Genomic DNA, 17,393 nt, shown 5'->3' with positions numbered 1-17,393 from the left:
CTGCGCTTATTCAGCACTGGAACGGTCTCTCTATGTTTTATGATGATTTCATTTAAGCTCCTCACGATATGGCTTTATTTACTGATGCCTCATCTCTGGGATTCGGAGGTCTATTTAATAATCAATGGTTTTGCAGTACATGGCCTGAGGAAATCGAGAACATATCTCCTCATCTAAAATCCACAGCTCTGCTAGAGATATACCCAATATACCCCATAGCTGCCCAGCTATGGGGTCATCTCTGGTCTAAGAAATCAATACTATTTTACTGTGATAATTCAACTACAGTACATATTATAAATAAAGGACGTTCCTCCTCCGCTCTTATAATGCAATTGCTGCGGCGGCTAGTATGGATTTCAGTCTCTAATAACTTCCTAATATTAGCTCGCCACCTACCGGGCATTTTTAATAATGCAGCTGATGCTTTTCCCGTTTACAGATTTCCAAATTCCACAGTTTGCTGCCCTCAGCTCTGCAATATCTAGCAGCAACGCCACAGTTCAATCAGCTGATTTTCAACTAAATCCAACTATTAATAAACTTCTTAATTCAGCTCAAGATTACATGGCATCAGCACTTGCCCCATCTACCAGATCCTCGTACTCTACAGGTTGGGCATGTTATGTAACTTTCTGTTTACAAAGCAGGATTAATCCTACTCCATTCAACCAGGACTGGATCATGGCGTTCATAGTGCATGCAAAGGACTCGCTACATCTGGCACCAGCTACAATCAGACTATATTTGTCAGGAATTCAGCATCAATTTCGCTTGATGTTCATCAATTCCCCAACTCTGTTATCAATTCCAGCGGTTCGTCTCCTTTTACGAGGAATTTCCAAGTGCTGTCCGGCTCCTTCTTCTGCTCGCCTGCCTATTTCTATAGACATTCTCAGTAAATTGATTTCAATTTTCCACCACGGCTGTTTTTCTCCATTTGATGATCTAACTATGGAAGTCATATGTCTATCTGCATTTTTTGGATTTTTGAGATGTTCTGAATATACAGTTCCTTCTATTGCCAGCTTTCCTACCCTAGGTATCCGCTGCAGTGACCTCAAGCTCATCCCAGATTCTCATTTCATCTTATTTCTTCGCATTTCAAAAACAGATCAACTGCGGCAAGGACAATGTATTCAACTTTCTAAGATCAACTCTCCTCTGTGTCCCTTCACTTCCATGTTGAAGTACATTGCAGAACGCAAAGCCATTTCATCCTCCGACCCTTTGTTTATCAATTCAAGCCGGTCCATTGTATCAAGACATTGGTTTTCAACACACCTTTCCACTGTGGTATCCAGAGCAGGTCTTCCTTCGCAATTCTACACTCCTCATTCATTTAGAATAGGGGCAGCTACTTCAGCCGCAAAAGCCAATATTAACCAGCATTTAATTAAAAATATGGGGCGCTGGACTTCATCAGCAGTTGAAAGTTATATTCGTTCTTCATCATCTGAAATATCCTCCGCACATCAGTCCATTGCTAGTATGTCCGGAGTGGGGACGACCTTTCTGCCTGAGCCACCAAAGATTTCCCCCTAAGAAATAAAATTAAAGAAAGGGTTTTTTTTCTTTCCACTGTGCAGAGGGTCTTCACATAGTCATTAGGGTACAGTCTACTAACCCCTTTGTCACGTTAAGTGTTTGTTTTCTTTCGTCCGAATGTTTTTTTTTATGCATTGGCGGTTCTCTCTTGGTTGCGTCAGCGGGGAGCCGGGGGTCCATCTTTTGGGGGGTTAGTGATTCCACTTTCTCCAACCCTTTGTTAAGCTCCGCTTCATTTACCTCATAGAGGAGGGTTCTCCATGAGTCAGAGGGGACCCCCGGCCAAACCCTTCCATCTGCATGTATGTTTCTTTTGGGATTCTTCTTTCAGGTCTGATGCCTCTATGTGAGGGTCCCCAAGCGGTGGCATCCCTCGTGTTTGTCGGGTCTCCTCAAAGACGGTGGCCCCTCTCCTGTTTGTTGGGTCTCCTCAGCGACGTAACCCCCCCTTCTATTATGTTGGGCTTCAAAGAGGTGGAACACCACGCATTATATGTTTTAACAAATACTAACTTTATGTTTTCTTTCCGGTTCGCGAGCCTCTTCGTATGTCGGGTAACCTCAGAGACGGTGCCCCTCTTGGTATGTCGTGTCACCTCAAAGACGGTGGCCCCCCTCCTGTTTATCGTGTCTATCGATCAAGTAAATGTTGGGCCTTGAAGAGGCGGAGCCCCTCTCTCCATGTGTATATGTTTACTAACTCTGTCAATAAACACTATCAGGTGGCATAGCTCCGCCCCGTGAAATATTCAATGATAGGGTATCTTGGAAGCAACTAGCCACATTTTGTATACACCAAATATAAAATAATGTACATATTCCAAATAAGTAAGCATGTCCTATGGAAAATAAATATGTTTTATAGTGTTCACATCAACTAGTATGTTTCCAATTAACTTTGTTTAACCTTAAGGACGTGATTTAAAAAAGCTTGCAAACTTATGTTTGGTAGCCTAAATGTCTGATAATAAAGCTCTGGATCTTTGCAGCCTTCCCCATTTTCTCATAACCTACTTGATCTGCTGTTTATTTGGAGATTTTAACGTCATTGAGTTTATTATCAGTCTTTTTTTAAACAGGTAGGGGCCTCTTCCATCAGTATGCTTGAATCACCCCTCCGTTTTGGCCAATAGTGGGGGATTTAAAAATGTGGGTTCACAAAAGTGATCAAATCTCCCACTCTGTTGGGAATAAATGCTGTCTAAAGTTAAACCCCACCTTTCCCAAGGCTTGGTGATATTACAGCATATAGGGGTTGGGGAAACAAAACAGGCTAACCCAACACTTCTCAGGCAAGTATGTATGGTAATGCCCCTACACCAGTGGGGGTTTACTTTGATTTATGGATTACTGAAGCTATTGCTGTAATACTGTAAATTAAAGTCAAGCTATTGATTTCACTACTGTTTAAAAGCATGTTACAGTTATGCATGCCATTTGAGTTAACCGTTCTGCAGGGTTTGTTAATGTCATTGGTTTTTATGTCACAGTGTAAAGAGTGCAGATTCTGTTCTGAGATTTACACTAATAACAGATTTAGCTGATACTAAACTGTGTGTGCCTGTTGAAGCAGGGACATCTATGTAGGTGCATGGTAAAGTTATGTGATAGTTGTGGGGGCTATGATTGTTTTTTAAACAGTGAATTGTTGACGAGCATGTTCAATTGCTGCAGAAAGCAGAAATGAATCTAGAGATTAACAATTAATTGTCTTTTTTTTTTTCAGACGAGAAAAAGAACATGGTTGTAAATGTTGAGAAGCAACTAGAAGAAGCCAGAGAGCTAGTATGTATTTGAACTACTGAGATGCGTTCACTGTGCAAGTGATACCATAAAAGTTAAAGAGAAGTAGTTTGAAGTTTTATGACTGTAAAAACATAGACTGTGTTTGTAATAACAGTTGCTGTAAAAGACACATGTTCAGCCCTTCCTGAACTCAATTTAATTAGGAATGCCACACACATAGATGCCAAGCAATGAACAAAAGCTATTTCATTTAAAAGCACTTGTATTTTCTTATTTCTCTGAAATGCCTATACAATTCACTGCAATTAAGTAAAATTTCTCCTTTATTTAAATCCTCTAGCTGGAGCAGATGGACCTTGAGGTGCGGGAGATCCCAGTCCAGAGTCGAGGCATGCACAGCACCAGGCTTAAGAGCTACAAACAGGAGCTGGAGAAACTTGAGAAGGATTTTGTGAGTCCCTTGTGTACCCTGAGTACCTGTGAATCATGTTACTGTACAGTGTGTCCTTTATTTGAGCCTGCTTCATCATAACAACCTTAGATACCATATTTAGTGATTCATTATCTCATGCCATATTACCCCAGTGCCACCACTAGATGTCACTGTTGAGTTATATATAATATGATATGTATGTTCCAATGTAATCGACCCGCTGCACATTGAAATACACACAAGTGTCTTGTTATTTCTTCATGTAGGTTAACCTCTCGGCTCCTGTCTTGCACCCGAGTCACATTAGTGTTTTTTGTACAATACCTTCAAAATAAAAAAATAAAAAAACACGGCCACTGTAACTTGAATCTACTGTATTGAAATGAAATAGCCCGTGCAAAGCAAGTAGATACTTTTCAAACCAAGTATCAGAGTTTAAAATGTCGATTTTGTGAAACTGAGCACCACAAGTTTTTCCACTAGCTAAGGTTAGCTGCCTGTTCAGATTTCTCTTGGGCTGACGTAGCAGAAATGTTTCATTTCTGCATACAGGATCTTTATTTGTTACAATGGTGCAACTGGATCCTGTATAACATGTGAACAACAAAATGAGAGCTGTGTAGAAACTGAACACAGTGAACCTGAGACTGCTCTCTCTAAATGTCAGTGGTCAGCAGACCTGGGTTCAACTGCACAGTGTAATTGTGTAATTTGTAATTGATTTAAATTACAATATCATAAATGTAGTTGAACAGTGGCACTGTGTAATTGTAACATATAATTGATTGATTACAGATCAATTACACAAACGTTTAATCATTCACAGTTTCATGTGGTGTTTTACATTGAGCAATCATTATTCTCATATTTACAACCCTTTCAGTGAGCTCATTTACTTAAAAAAATAAAAGTAATGTAGCATGTTTCTGTATTTGTACCTGTGGTTATTTAGAATAGAGTAAACATGTGTGTAGTTGTTTATGTTACTTTTTTTGTATAAATTGTAATTACTGCAGCATAATTGGAACTGAACAAAAATATAATTGTAATTGTAACTTCAGCAAACAATGGTGCTGTAATTTGTAATTTTAATTCTAATTCTAATTGACCCCAGGTACGATGGTCAGTCTGTAATCTCTGAGAGCCTGCCTGACCTGGATTTCTGGCTAAACAATACTGGGTTTTAAATACAGATATTGGCTTTACCATCATTCTGGACCAGTAACACACCACATGTAGTAAATGCATAGCTAGGAAAATGATCCACCCCTTTTTAAATGAATTGCATGTACATTGTAAAATTACAGTGTTGGCTAAAGTTAGAACGCAGCAGAAGAGTTAAAGGAACTGTCCCTAATTTCAAGCCTTGCATATAAGTTTTCTTTATATTTTTTTCTGGTTCACAGATATGTGACAAATGAGCTGACAGGTTCCAGCGTCTCATTTCTGTGTCCTAGAAACAGTTGTTTTGATAGCTTTATTTTATTTTGACAGTTAAACAGAACCCTCATTTAACTTATCCATGGAGCTCCTGACAAGAAATTGCCAACTTTCCACGCACACTGCAATTTTAAATGAAAACCGCTGTTTAAATCCATGGAGAAACTGACACAGCCTTAAAGCTTAGTGACAGCTCCACTCTGTAGCCACATTCTAGGAATATGCAGATGACATACTATTAATAAATAGTTTGGGTGACATAAATTGCTAACAGTGTAACAAGAGCTTGCAATAAAACTACTGTAAAAACAAAACAAAAAAAACATTAACTCTTTATATCTCATATACTACCCTCTAACAAGAATTGGGATACAGTGTGTATTGTATGCACAGGCTTTAGATCCTGCTTATACTGTTATTATTAAAGTTACTGACTGACGTTCATGTTATTTGAATGCAACGCCTGAATATGACTGACAAACCAGGGGACATTGGTAGATAATGGCTCCACAAATGTACCAGATCTACAGTAAATATCGATGTCTTCAGATTATGTAATAGGTGATTCCATGCCTCTCCTCTGTCATAACTTCGGAACACAAACTACCTAAAGCTTTATTTCCTCCCCCCCCCCCCCCCCCCCCCGTGGGGAGCACTACAGTATTGATGCTGCCATCAGACAGCACAAACTCAAGGCAGAATTGAGTAGAAAGATACTTCGCAAATATCATTCTTTTTACATTCATTTAATTGTAGTGTCTATGCTATTGTGTTAATACAAAATGTATTTTATTCACATCAAATGTATTTAAGTTTTTCTTTCAGTGTAAAAAGGTGAAATCAATAGCCTTTATATATATTTTGCACACTAATGATTGCCTTGGCACCAGTGAAACCAAACAGAACAGGAACTGTTTAAGAGAACAATAGGGATTACTAAGTGTCAGTGTTTTGAGACTATAGTATATATGCTTGCACTGCTTTCTCTGTGCTGATAGGTGGGTAAGGACATAATGTAGTCAGGTGGAGAATAATTGCTGTCGACATCTGTGCACTAAGAGCAATTTATATTGCCTCTTAAACAAATCAATTGGAAAAGGTACTTTGACCAACATCCAAACTGCACCCTGAGTAGCTGAGAATAACCTCTGTTTAACGCGTGGGCCTTTTATATCCCGACTGCTGTTACCCAGATTTGATGTTTGCCAGGGCTTGTATGGGTCACTAGACTGTGTAACCAAAACAAAGGTTCAGCACTCAATGACAGCTGACCCCCAAACTCCATTGATTCAATATAAATCTTCTAAAGTAACATCCTATGGGTGCCTCGTGATGATGGGTTCATTTTGATAATGGGATTGAAATGTTTAAGCTGCTAGCCCTTGGAGACACTGTATTTTAAAAAAAAGGAGAGTATTGTTCTAGTTGCTTCTCTTGATTGGCCCAGAAATGGCAGTCAGCTGGGGGAGCAGAGTGACATGCCTCTTAGCGATTCCTTTTATCTAGCAGACAAGTATCAACATTGTACACTTCCTAATGGAAGTGTAATTTAATGAAATCTATTGGGTAAACATGCTTCAGATGTTCAAAGGAGGTGACAAAGTTTTTGCTGGCAGCCAGGCCCTGGCTGGGATCCAGCCCCTTGGTAGCTGCATTGCATACAACATGGAGGACCGCGCTTTACACAGAGTGGAAGCGTTGCTTTACAGTAAAAAGACGAGAAGCCCTTTAGCACTGTATACATGACTACTGGTGTTAGTCTTGGCCGTGTTTTTATTCCCCCACTTGCTCAGTTCACTTAGCCGGGCATCTCCAGTTGTAATTGTAAGGTATTAGGAGCTTGCATAGGTAAGACCATTTGACCTTCACCCAACTGCACATTCTGCAACAGGACCTCCCCTGTGAGGCCCGCTGGGTTGCTTTAGTTCTATTGTGATCCTTTTTTTTTTCTGATTGACTTAATAAATTGCAGTATCATTGCAACTTAATGGTAAACAGTAATCATGAAGAGAAACATTTAATATCCACTGGGATAGTGGATGGCGCAGGCAACATTAATATAGTATATGAATGATAGAGGATAGTGTGTTCTTCCTATAGTCCTTAAACGCTCTGAAGCCATTTCTCAGCATACATGCGTTTATTGTTTTTTGCTGGTAATCACTTACTGTGGAATTGATTGCCCCATCTATCTATTTAGAAGCTTATTGACTATGCTGTTAAAGCTACATTGTCTGGGTTTTTCAGTACAGTAGTGATACTGTAGCTGTTTTAATGTAAGATTATTTGTTATATATTTCAAAGTGTGTACCAAAGTGCAACTTTTATTGTAGAAATAAATGAACGCTTCCTAAAATTCTGTACCACTTCCCTTTAAAATCTCAAAAAATACAGGATTTAATATATTAAACCTGGTATCTGCTTTATATGGCCAATATGTGTGAGGGGATTCTGAGCAGGCACAATAGCAACAACGAGTGCTTCAGATCTTGGCATATTTCTATTTGTGACCCAATGCACCTGGCTGAGCCTTCACAGCAATCTTTTTAATAACAGCACAGCTTTCTTCAGTAATCACAAGAGTTTTTTTTAATAGAACCTGTTGACTGGAAGCTATTCAGGCAAAAATATGAGTTGCAAAATTGTTCCAGAAACATATCATTCATATAGTTTGCATTCCAAATACTCCTTTTATAGCAAAATGCAAACTCTAGCTGACGCTTTATTAAAGGAAAATGTAGACTATTCTTTATGCGGTCCAAGGCCACAGCCAACCCCCCACCCCCTTTTTAATATGAACTGCCACCTCTATTTAACAAATAACATTATCATTGATAGTACCAATATTTAGAGCACAGTTATGTACTACTGTACAACCCTTATTTAGAGGAATGAAGTGTTTTCTCAACACTACTATGCGAATAATATTCACTGTAATATACCGTGTTTATTATTCAGCCCCTGAGAGGCAAGAAAAACAGTGGTGAGGTTAGAAGGCATGGATGTTTATAGGGGTTTCTGGCAGGAGGCTAAGCTCCAAAAACCTTATTGGATTGCACTGTTCCCAGCATTTGTTTAACATTTTTAGATTAGTTTATTTGCTTTGGCAAGACTGGGCTGCTCTAAGTGGGCTTCACTTATTCTGTAATAAATAGACGTGAGCACCGTGAAGCCTGTAAAAATGTTACTTTCCAAATTAGCAGCTCACAGTTTGTTTGAAAAGGCTACCTGCCAAATTATGGCGCTGACTAAATGTTAGCATTGTGTAGTCAATACAGCTGCTTTCTTGTGGCTGCAATCTGACAGTGATCCAACAGTGGAGTCCCACTTATGGTTTACAATAAAAAGCTACAGAACAAAAGGGCCACGAATTGGATTAAAAAGGGAAAAAGACAACAACAAAAAGCCATGTGTTTGGTTTAGTTTTTTTTGGACCAAGTTTAAATTTGAACCCTCCTAACCCAAAAGAAAAGTTGTCTTTGTACCTCTGGTAGGAAACCCCAGCATTATCCGCCAGACCACAGCTCATTGGCTGAAAGTCAGTTTGAGAAGCATGTCATAGAACCATTCTGTTTCTCCAGTTCTGTAAATCTCCCTTTACCTGGTTTGGACCTTTGCTTTAAGCTTCTCCTGAGTACCTGCACTTAACAGCTTTCTTCATTCCATTCAAGTCAATCCAAAGGATACAGGTGATGGAAACAGACAGCAGCATTGCTTCATATTATTCTGTGATAGAGGAGCCCTTAGAGTCGTATTGGAGGGTAGACATCTCAAGAGTTCTGATTCTGGGAATTATGTCATACTGCCCCTGATATGGTACGTGGAACGTGACTTAAAGAAATGAATAGCTGTTAAGCGTCAATGCTGTGTTGCCAGCAGGTGGTGATGTTGTTTAAAAAATTTGGCAGTACACCCCCCCCCCCCCCCCCCCAAATAAGCCACAAAAAGCAGTCCAAGAGCAGTCCTGTAGAAAAAAGCAGAAGGTTGCTTTGGAAACTTGCTTGACAGCTTCTTTCCTCTTCTTTCCTCCCCTCTCTCTATTTGAAAGGAGAAAAAAAGTGATTGGGCTGCAAACAAAAGCAGTCCTTTTTGAAATATTCATCCATATATGTGTGTACTGTCTATGCATACATAGTGTACACATGATGTAAACAGTATGTGTGTGTGTGTATATATATATATATATATATATATATATACACACATACATACATACATACGTGTGCATAACACATATGTTCTTATGATTGCAATGTGTGTGTGTGTCTATATAAATACATTCATAATAAAAACAAAGTTGGTTTATTCAAACCATAATATTTCTTATTTAATACAAACTAAAACCACAAACGACGTGTGCATCCAGTTTCTTTCAGTACACTTTTCAATATATGTTTTTTTTTTTTTTTTTAAATATAAATACAGTTTCTACTATAAACACAGACATATGTATACAGAGAAAGATTTGAATGCTGGGTGTTGATCTTTGAGGCAAGCCAAAGTTTAACAAAGTTGTTGTTTATGCAGTAAGTTTAAAAATGTGATGAAGAGGCATTAGCCCGACACATTTTTAAGTTTTGTTTTCCTTTAAAGAAGCATTTAATTGTTGACTTACTGAGCTTCGGTAAATTTTGGCACTTTGCTGTAAGTATCAAGTTAAATTTTTTAAATACCTCCTCCAAATCTGGGTCATGTTTTTATGCGCTAAATATAGGTGTGTCATGTGAAGAAAGCCTACAAACTACATGAAATGCATTGTATGCATGCTATTTAAATGGGCAGAATGCATTGTTCCTACTGTATTAGTTAACTCCTGTTTTTCTAAGACAAAAACCTATGCCGAGCAATGCCCAGGTGACCCTCTGATTCCAAGTCCTAAGTTCTACGCAATGCTGGATGGATATGATCTATAGGTCATAAGTGTGATGAGGCTGAAGGGGGATACAGTAGAACTAGATCTTTTCTTTTTTTCTTGAATGAGTGAAAAGAGCTACTGCTCCCAGAAATAAAGAGATTCAATTTGGAGTGAAATCACAACTCCAACAAACCTGTTAGTCTCTTCCTGATAACAGAAAAGATGTTCTTTTGTGTCTCATTAATATATTCTTCCCTCTACAAGCTCTGTATCCGCCTTCAGGCTTATTGAAAAGTTAAGTGTAAACTGGAAATGACATGTGGCACCAGCAGACAGTGGTAACTGACAAGCAGGACTAGAAAAGGTGACAAAAATCTTGATTTGCCAGGCTGGTTTAAGTATAAAATCATAAACTATTTATGAAATGCATTATGAATTTGGTTGCTTCAAACCGCTGCTCAAACTCTGACATTTGTAGCTCCAACAATTGCAAGCTTACTCACTGTTAGTGCAAAATTATTTACAGCACAACTTGAAAAGTGAATAAAAAATTAAAAACGTACAAATCAAAATGAATGTGCTTTTTGTTGAAGTAGTTTCACATAATGAGCCATGAGAATTAGTTGCTGTATTTCTCACTTGCATTTTTTTCTTCTCATCTTTTGCATTTCAACATGAGCTCTTATTTATTGACTATTGTATGGAAGTTTGTATATTATGTTAACTCTCTGCGGTCTAATTATATATATATATATATATATATATATATATATATATATATATATATATATAATATACACACACACACACACACAAATTAGCTGTCTATCACAGGTTCTGATTAAATATAAATGTGGTCACTACATATATGTTTTCATATATATTTAATTCTATTTTTATGCAGCTAACAAATCTTTTTTTTTTTGCATGTGACAGTCAGTTGCGTTGACCACAATAACTAGTGATTGTAAATCAAATAATCAAATTCTTTTAAATGCCATCTGTGGAAGGTATAAATATTTTCCACTAATGATGTGGTTAAATCCTTTGCATACTACTGTATTGCAATGCAAAGCTTGGGGTTTCTTGTATGCAGCGGAACACAAGCATATATGAATGCCTGGTGTGCAGTCTGCGAAGGGTTAAACTTTGTAAAGCATTTCTTTCAGGGTACAGTTCACTGAACCATATGTTGGTAGCCACAGGCTAATGGAAAATTGGGCCCCTACTTACCAGGTCTCTGTATGTAAGCACCCCCCAGAAATCCCTTCTCCATTTCCCTCTAATCTCCCCTTTTCTCATGTACTGACCCAGGAAGTCCCACTTTATTCCCCACTGCCTGTCAGAAGATACTGGTCTGATCTGACTAGGACCTTCTCTGGTTATTCATATGCCTTATCCACTGGCACTTTCTATTGATTTTTTCGCATGCATTTCTGTTTTGTTTCACAGCAGATAGTGGTATTGAAACTGCAATGTCTTAATGTCGAGCAAAAGAGCTTTGATTTTTCATTACACTTCATAACTACTTCCATATTCTAATATTGGGTTTAATCTGCTTTTATGCCTTAAGAAAGAACAATTTACAGTGAACTTGCTCTGAATACATTTACAGTGTATGTTAGTTATTTTTTTTTTTTTTTTAACGTTGTAAAACATCTCTTGTGTCACATCGCACTGGGTATTTCAACTAAGATCAATTATGCTGTATTGCCAAAAAGTTTATGAATGCAAGGACTTTTGTCAAATTCCTCCCAGATGTTTTATTATAGACAAGCAAAATAAAGTACTGCACACCTTCTGTCAAATATTATTGGGCTTGTTGTGCATTCAAGGAAAATGTTTCGGTTTTGTCAGACGGCTACTTCCACAAGTGCATCCTAAAACTGTGATGTATTTTATTTTATTTTTTTACATACATCAACCCCATGTCCATTTAAATTAGTGACCTTCACATCAGATATTTTTGTACATTTTTAAATTGAACAAAAAACAGGTACGTGACCTAAACCCTCTCTGACTGATAGCTTTGTCTGTTTTGGTGCCATGTTGGAGTAAAGTTAACCTCTTCTGCATTCGATTTAAGGGAAAAGTTGTTTGTTTAGCCTACAAGTCACTCATACAATAAAACTAATATTTATTGTCTTTTGTCCATAAACTTTGTGCATTCACTGTTTATGGATATATCACCAAATAATATCCAGCAGTGATTTACAGCCATTTAGGCTACAGAGCCTTTGGCAGTTGTAGAAATCTTTTTTGTAAATAAAACAGATGTATTTTTATACATCACTGTATGCTTTTTGTCTTTGTAGATATCACCGTTTCTTCACAAACCCACTTTCCTCCAATGAAGTAACCTGTCAAACACATCTTAAGTGTTAAAGACCCACACAGTTATTTTCTATGCAGATGAACAGTTTCTTTTTTCATCTATGTCCATTGTTAGCAGTATTAAAAGAAACTTGGACACCCTTTTAGTGCTACTATATCTCTTCTGCATTATGAATGGAGAAGTTCAATAAACACATTTGTTCCTGCCAAACAATTTATATCAATATTTTATTGTATGGACTGGCTCTGTGAGGGCGTTATATTTTGTTTTTCTGACGTGTTCAATTTTAATGCACAATAATTATTTAACCCTGGCTGCCAGCACAAAATAATTTGAATAACAAAGATGATGGGCAGTAACAGGCACTTGCAGTGTTCTGAAGTAGAGACACCGCCAAAGACTAAGATGGCAGCTGACTGTACAATTGCTTACATTTGCTTTTATTTGATATGTATCAAACAAAAAAAGAGCACTTACTTAATTGAACAACCTCTGCCAATTTGTTTGCTTTTTAGGTGAAATGAAGGAAAAACTAAAATAATCTCGGTGTGATACTCCTCCACACCGTGCAGTGTTTTAGCCCCCTGCCGTGATGAAATGAATTATTAAAGAACCAGTTCTGATACCACCACCTGCTTAAAGGTCTCTGCTTTCTTTAATGCTACACCTATCCTCTGCCTGGATAGTCTGGAACTGCTGCTATTGAGATTTCAAATCCCGGCCTGTCATCCACATCACCTGGTGCTTTTTTTCTGAAACCATAATCGTGATTATGTGTGTGTGGTTTTTTTTTTTTTTTTTTTTTAATGAACAAAATAAAGCTGGTGTGGGTGGTCCAGGTCCAGGGAGCAAACTCTTTAGTTGATTTTAAGAACAAATGAATTAACTTAATTGCACGTGTTAGCAATAGTGACAGAGAACCCTGTTAAAAGGTGACACTTCATTTATTCACAAAAGGATCAATCACTAAAACATGCACACATTTAAATGTCCATCTAATGATACAGCTGCTTAGCCTTAGTGACAAGTTATGCCTGTCGCTGAATGTTTGTGCCATTTATTGCTCTGTTTTTAAACAAGTACACCTTATACACTGTACAATATATCAGTGCAGTGTGTTTTGAGTTGAAATATTTATGAACGCCACATTTAAAAACATATTTCAAACCATTTATTAGAAACATGTTATCATTGCCTGCCTCCAAAATAAAAAATAAAAAATGCTGTTTTATCGTGTCTAAATGCAAAACATCTGCTCCTTATCCACTTACTGGTCACAGTAATGTGATGCACGTTGCATCCTCACATACCTCAAGTGATGTTGCAGTAAAGAAGGACAATAATGTAATCACGTGCTCATACAATATCATAAAATACATACCAAAAAGATTGTAACATATCTGGATTTGTTTTTTGGTAATGCTTTTTCTTAATTGTACGTGTGGTTTTACCTGTGCACTCTTTATAATGGTTTAAATGTCCTTTCACATTTTTTTAATAACAGTAGGTAACAGGGGAGTGAAATTAACACTAAATTGGGGAAAAGGAAAAGTAAAGAGATCAAACCTCCTAATGGGTCTGATTTAAGGGTCAAACCCAATAAAGCCTGATTTCTAAAGTTAGAAAAAAAAGCTATTTCATCCAGAAATTGTGACAAATAATGTGGTCACTGACCTGTTGGGTCCCTTCATTAATGTTGTGTTGCTGTTATAAATCAGCAATGATCATGATTGTAAGAACAAGTAAAGATATTTCCTTTTTTAATAAGTGTATAATATGGTAATATAAAAAACATTACGCTTTCAACGTTTTAATTCTTAAGAGGATGATGGAATAGTATCTGATTTTACCTAATTTCCCAATAAACTGTGTATGTTCGGAACCCGGTTTTAAAATTATAAATTTGGCAAGATTTTTTTAAAGCCGAAAACCAGAAACCTTACCGATAAGCCTTTCCCTTTTTAATATCCTGTATTTTGCAGTGCAGTATTTTATGTGTTAAATTAATAAACTATATCACTACAGTTTATTTTTTATTAATTGTACAAACAATTCTATATTTGAAGGGTTCTAAAAAAAAAAAAAACAGACCCGAAGCTGCTAAGGTGCATTTGTTTAATATAGCTCACATACCATTTTAGATTAAGTTATAAAAGACCTTTGTAGTTTTTTGTGCTTCAGGGAATGCTTACCCAAGATTTTAAAAAAAGTTGACAAAAGAACAGACCTTTCAAAAGTTTTTTCTCTATTGCAATAAGGTACACTCAGTAAGGTATCCGTGTGTTAATTCTTTTTTTTTAAATTTCAAAGACACCCATCTGATTTTTTCTGCAATTTGATCTCATTGTATATGGATGTAATCTGGTAAATCAGATACTCGAAATAAAGTATCAGAATTAGAGAATCTGCTACTTTACTGCCTCTGGTGTTGCACTCAGGGTGATTTTATGGATAGGGTGGCCATATTGCTCTACGTTCACTGGAGCATGTCTAGGACATCTCAGCATGTTTATTTAAACTGGCATTGTAATGCGTTCTGGTACTTGTAATTCTGCTTTTTGTCCAGAAAATAGACAGGTATTTGAATGCATTGAGATGTGACTTCAGAATTCGGAACTGTCCCAAATTGAGCGAGGAACCATATGGTCACCTTCTGAATTGACCCTGCCTGTTAAAACCTCTAAATACAATAGACACACAGTGGACAGAAGTCTGTGATACAACAGGGCTACAGGTGTTGGAGTGGCAGGATTAAGATCTGTAAATGGACCTTGTCTGTTATTTTAATAATTAACATGCAGTTAAATAGTTTAAGTGTGGCATGAATAGGTACGAGCCTTAGCAGTACCATTTCACTTAAGGGCACATGTATCAATCTGTAAATCATATGAGAAATGCTGCAGACTTCTATTGAAACAGTTGTTCTTTGTTCCAGTATTTCCCATTGTTTTTTTGATTGTTTGTTAAGCACTTAAGGCTTGCATTGTCGGAACAGATCCTCAGCAGTAACAAACTGGCAATTTAAGAATACTTAAAAAGCTTCTCTTTATACCCTAAAGTCAAAAAATCAAACCCACTCTGATTCTTCAAGCTATAATTACCTGCAAGCCAGCATTTCCCAAAGTTACTGGGCTGCTCTAAGATGAAACGAGTAAAAAATGCAGTATGTGGGTGTTTGCCCAGGAAAAAAAGATGGGAAAAGCATGGGAAATATTTTTATCTTTGTTTAACCAGAAAATGACACGGACAAAAAATATATAGATTATATCCTTGCCGTACTTGACATCTCTGTTTCATGAAACTGCCTACCAACAAAAATGACAATTATAGACATTTAGCTTTTTTGAAAGATGCTGCACAAGTAAGCTGTAATCATATTGGAGCCAAAAATATTATTCCGATGTTGACAGAAATAATACCTAGGGCTTTGCTTTAATTTTACTGTGCACGCCTGTTATACCCTATAGTGTGCTTACTGCTATTTAAGCTGTTTAGGCAAGATTGAAAGCACACTTTGTGTATGATAAATACATTTTTGTGAATGTTTTTGGTATAAAGTAAGGTACATTTATTAACAGTTTTTAATTATTATTATTATTTTTTATTTAGAAATATTGCTATATAAATCAGTTACTAGTAAGCACACATTATAATCTGTAGATATGATTTGGGTAAGTTTAATGAGCTAATCTTCTGTCGCAAGCAAGACACATGTTTTAATGCAATCAAGTCACCTCTTGTATTTACTGGCTGTAGTTGTTTCATGGTCCGAGTAAGCCCAACATAGTTTTTGAGTACAATATGTTGTTTTAACATTTAATGAGCTATATGTGCCTCGCCTTTAAACTCAGCATCACAGCCTGTAGTTTGGACACCGCACTGTTTACTTAAAAACAGTTGTAAAAGCAGCCCCAAATCTGATGCAATGTCAGTCAAATCCTGTAGATGAATTATTCTCTGTATACTCCTAGACACACAATATCACAGATGTAGAACAATAGCAAGTTGACAGCAGTGACACGTGTGGGACATGTTTTATCATAGCAGTCCTGTGTTTTTATACATACATATACATACTTTTAAGCTTGATTTTTATTTCTTTTTTTCCCATTTGTTTTTTATTGTGCGAATGTAACCTCTCTGTTTTTCATGGGTTCCATTAGGGGGCTCCCGTGCTCAAGGATGCCCAGTTATTTCAAGCTCGACTTAGACTTTGTGGTCTTCTTTTTCAGAAAAGGTCACGCATCGCCTACAGTGACGAGGTGCGGGACGAGCTCCTGGGGGATGATGGGAATTCATCAGCGAGTCAGGTAGGATGCTAATCATGTAGCCCTTGTGGGTGGCTGGAGGGTGAGGAAGGTCACAGGCACACAGGGCTTCTCAAGCTGCTCGCTAACCGTGTTTGCAACAAGTCATGTGGAAGATATGCTGCTTAATGCAAAGCTGATGTGCGCATTAGGTTCCCAATGCCAGGGAGAAGACGCTTTGCCTTCCCATAGCTACTCTCTGTCTGTGTTCTTCATTTCAGATTGCTCATTTTGTTGATGCAGCAATCCCTTTCTGTAATGCGTTTCGGTCTTGTGGACCAGATCTAATCATCTATTAAGCAAACTGAAAGTAGACCAGCAGAGCAGAAACTACAGAGTGGTTAAGTGTACACATAGTATCACTGAAGAAAAAAGAAGCCATCTATATAGGACATGGCAGTGATTTATATAATATATTTGGAAGAACAACAACAATTATAGTTTAAACTTTACAACACTTCAATTGTATTCTTAAATCCAAAGAGTTTAAGTTACAAAGTTTCGTGTAAAGTCTTTAAGGTATAAACACTAGTGCCTATAATATGTATAGGCACTATAAATAAACCACTGATAATTCAAACTGAGCCATTCAAAGAAATATTGCATTGCTAACTGTGTTTCTTTTTTTGGAATTGAATACAGTGTGCTTTTGCATTGCTGTTGCAATTTTATTTCTGTAACAATTCTGTTTAATGTTTAAATAGCTGCTTTTTATAGCTAAGCACTTTT

At 37.2% G+C, this 17,393-nt stretch overlaps 1 protein-coding gene across 4 annotated transcripts in view; it reads left to right on the top strand.

Moving 5' to 3' along the window:
* The window catches only part of LOC117416071 (vesicle transport through interaction with t-SNAREs homolog 1A-like), a 119,558-nt gene that overhangs the window by 3,415 nt on the left and 98,750 nt on the right, over nucleotides 1–17,393 (top strand). For all 4 annotated transcript variants that reach the window (XM_034027109.3, XM_034027110.3, XM_034027107.3 and 1 more), the window contains exons 2-4: nucleotides 3,275–3,333; nucleotides 3,635–3,745; nucleotides 16,590–16,667. In XM_034027109.3, coding sequence (XP_033883000.1) covers nucleotides 3,275–3,333; nucleotides 3,635–3,745; nucleotides 16,590–16,667 — 248 coding nt within the window. The remainder of the gene's footprint in view (nucleotides 1–3,274; nucleotides 3,334–3,634; nucleotides 3,746–16,589; nucleotides 16,668–17,393) is intronic.

The sequence above is a fragment of the Acipenser ruthenus genome, chromosome 7 (genome assembly GCF_902713425.1).
Source record: "Acipenser ruthenus chromosome 7, fAciRut3.2 maternal haplotype, whole genome shotgun sequence".
In the NCBI taxonomy this organism is placed as follows: Eukaryota; Metazoa; Chordata; class Actinopteri; order Acipenseriformes; family Acipenseridae; genus Acipenser; species Acipenser ruthenus.
This window is presented reverse-complemented; position numbering and strand designations above follow the sequence as displayed.